The sequence below is a fragment of the Mangifera indica genome, chromosome 5 (assembly GCF_011075055.1).
Source record: "Mangifera indica cultivar Alphonso chromosome 5, CATAS_Mindica_2.1, whole genome shotgun sequence".
NCBI classification, from domain to species: Eukaryota; Viridiplantae; Streptophyta; class Magnoliopsida; order Sapindales; family Anacardiaceae; genus Mangifera; species Mangifera indica.
Window position 1 is genome coordinate 13,862,541 of NC_058141.1, and position 1,536 is coordinate 13,864,076.

The 1,536-nt window shown below is 32.7% G+C and overlaps 1 protein-coding gene across 1 annotated transcript; it reads left to right on the forward strand.

Moving 5' to 3' along the window:
* Window positions 1-377: 377 nt before the first annotated feature.
* Window positions 378-977, forward strand: LOC123217770. The gene has a single exon (XM_044638896.1). It carries the CDS (start codon window positions 454-456, stop codon window positions 799-801), a length of 348 nt encoding a protein of 115 aa, XP_044494831.1. The 5' UTR covers window positions 378-453; the 3' UTR covers window positions 802-977.
* The last annotated feature ends 559 nt before the right edge of the window (window positions 978-1,536 follow it).

The following is a 1,536-nucleotide window of genomic DNA, read 5'->3' on the forward strand; positions in this document are numbered from 1 at the left end:
TAAGTAGTCTAATTGACATTTAATTAACTTCTCACTTCTCTGCAATTCAAGTTTTTTGAATTGACTTTCCTCGAAGTCTTTTTTTTTTTTTTTTTTTTCAAATTCTAGGTTTCACTTCTTGTTCCCCACATAATATGACTGTTTCAGGTCCAAGAAATTAACATGCCGTGTGTTTGATCCATTCCATTCTGCCACGGGTCAACCTTCAAACATTGCAGAAGTCAAATATATAAATCTAAGTAAAATCAAATGGGCACCAAACCCGGCCAAAGTAGTTAATTAAGCTTTAAGCTTACAGATTAAGCCTAATTAATTAACTACTTCAACCTATATATATACACACACAAAACTCTCCTCCTGTATCCTCCTTTATCATCTCTCAAAACCGATTTTCCCTCTAAATCTTCAACTCAAAACTCAAGAAATTAACAGAGAAATTTAAGTGCCAAGATTATGGGTGTCTCTCACAGGAAAAATTTCTCCACTACCTTATTCATTTTCTCCATTGTATTGGTTTCCCATCAAGAACTTGTAGCGGCAATGAGGCCGTTAGGAGGAGAGCAATGGACAAAGAAAACAGGGGGCCTGGTGTTTCAGTCTCTACAGCAGGGGCCAGTGCCCCCTATAAGTGGTAACCCATGCACTTACATACCTGGACAGGGCTCAGGCTCTTGCACTCTCAATGGCATGAACGTAGCCGGCAGTGTTGTGCGTGCCCCGCCTGCCTTTCCTGACCTAGTCATGGAAGTTGGAGTGGCTTCCACTGCTTCAGACACTCGTCGCCAAGATCAAGTCTTGTAATTTAGATATGCCAGGTCAAACTCAAATGAAATTTCGCCATAAATTTTATGTAACTTTGACCCTTGTTTTGTGCCTTTTTTTTTTTTTTTCAATCCTAGGATTGTTTATTTTTTTTCGCTCGTCTGTTTCTTGGTAATATAACAACCAATGCATGTATTTATTGTAACTTAAAACACACAAAAATTACTTCATTCATTTTTTATAATAAAAATATAAATTTACAATTATGCATAACCATTTCTCAGCTTGTAAACAAGTTAAGCCACTCATGATAATTTGTAATTCAATTCAAATAAAGTTGAGTCAAACTTAAGTTTAATATTAGTTTTTTCGATTAATTTGTGAGTTTATGATTCAATTTGAATACCACATCAATATATCTCTAATAGTGTTAAAAATTGAATATATACCCTTAATTTTTTTTTTTACTTTAAATATAAAAGTAGTCGATGATATATATAAATTATGAGGTTTAAAAAATTAATATTTTGAAAGTTATCAAATTTAAATATATTCACATTTGACCTGTGTTGTTATACCCTGTCAAAGTGCTCATGAATTAAACAAATGTATTAGGCTTTCATGACTTCATTTATAATAGATGTATTTTTATATAATCTTATATTAAGGTGCAATCAGATGGATTAAATGATAAATCTGAATATATATATATATATAGTTGACTAGTTTGACCTGTGTTGTTATACCCGTTCAAAGTGCTCATGAATTAATCAA

What these genes read in the sequence shown, in the direction of transcription:
- LOC123217770 (XM_044638896.1), top strand. Translation starts at nt 454, where the DNA reads ATGGGTGTCTCTCACAGGAAAAATTTCTCCACTACCTTATTCATTTTC.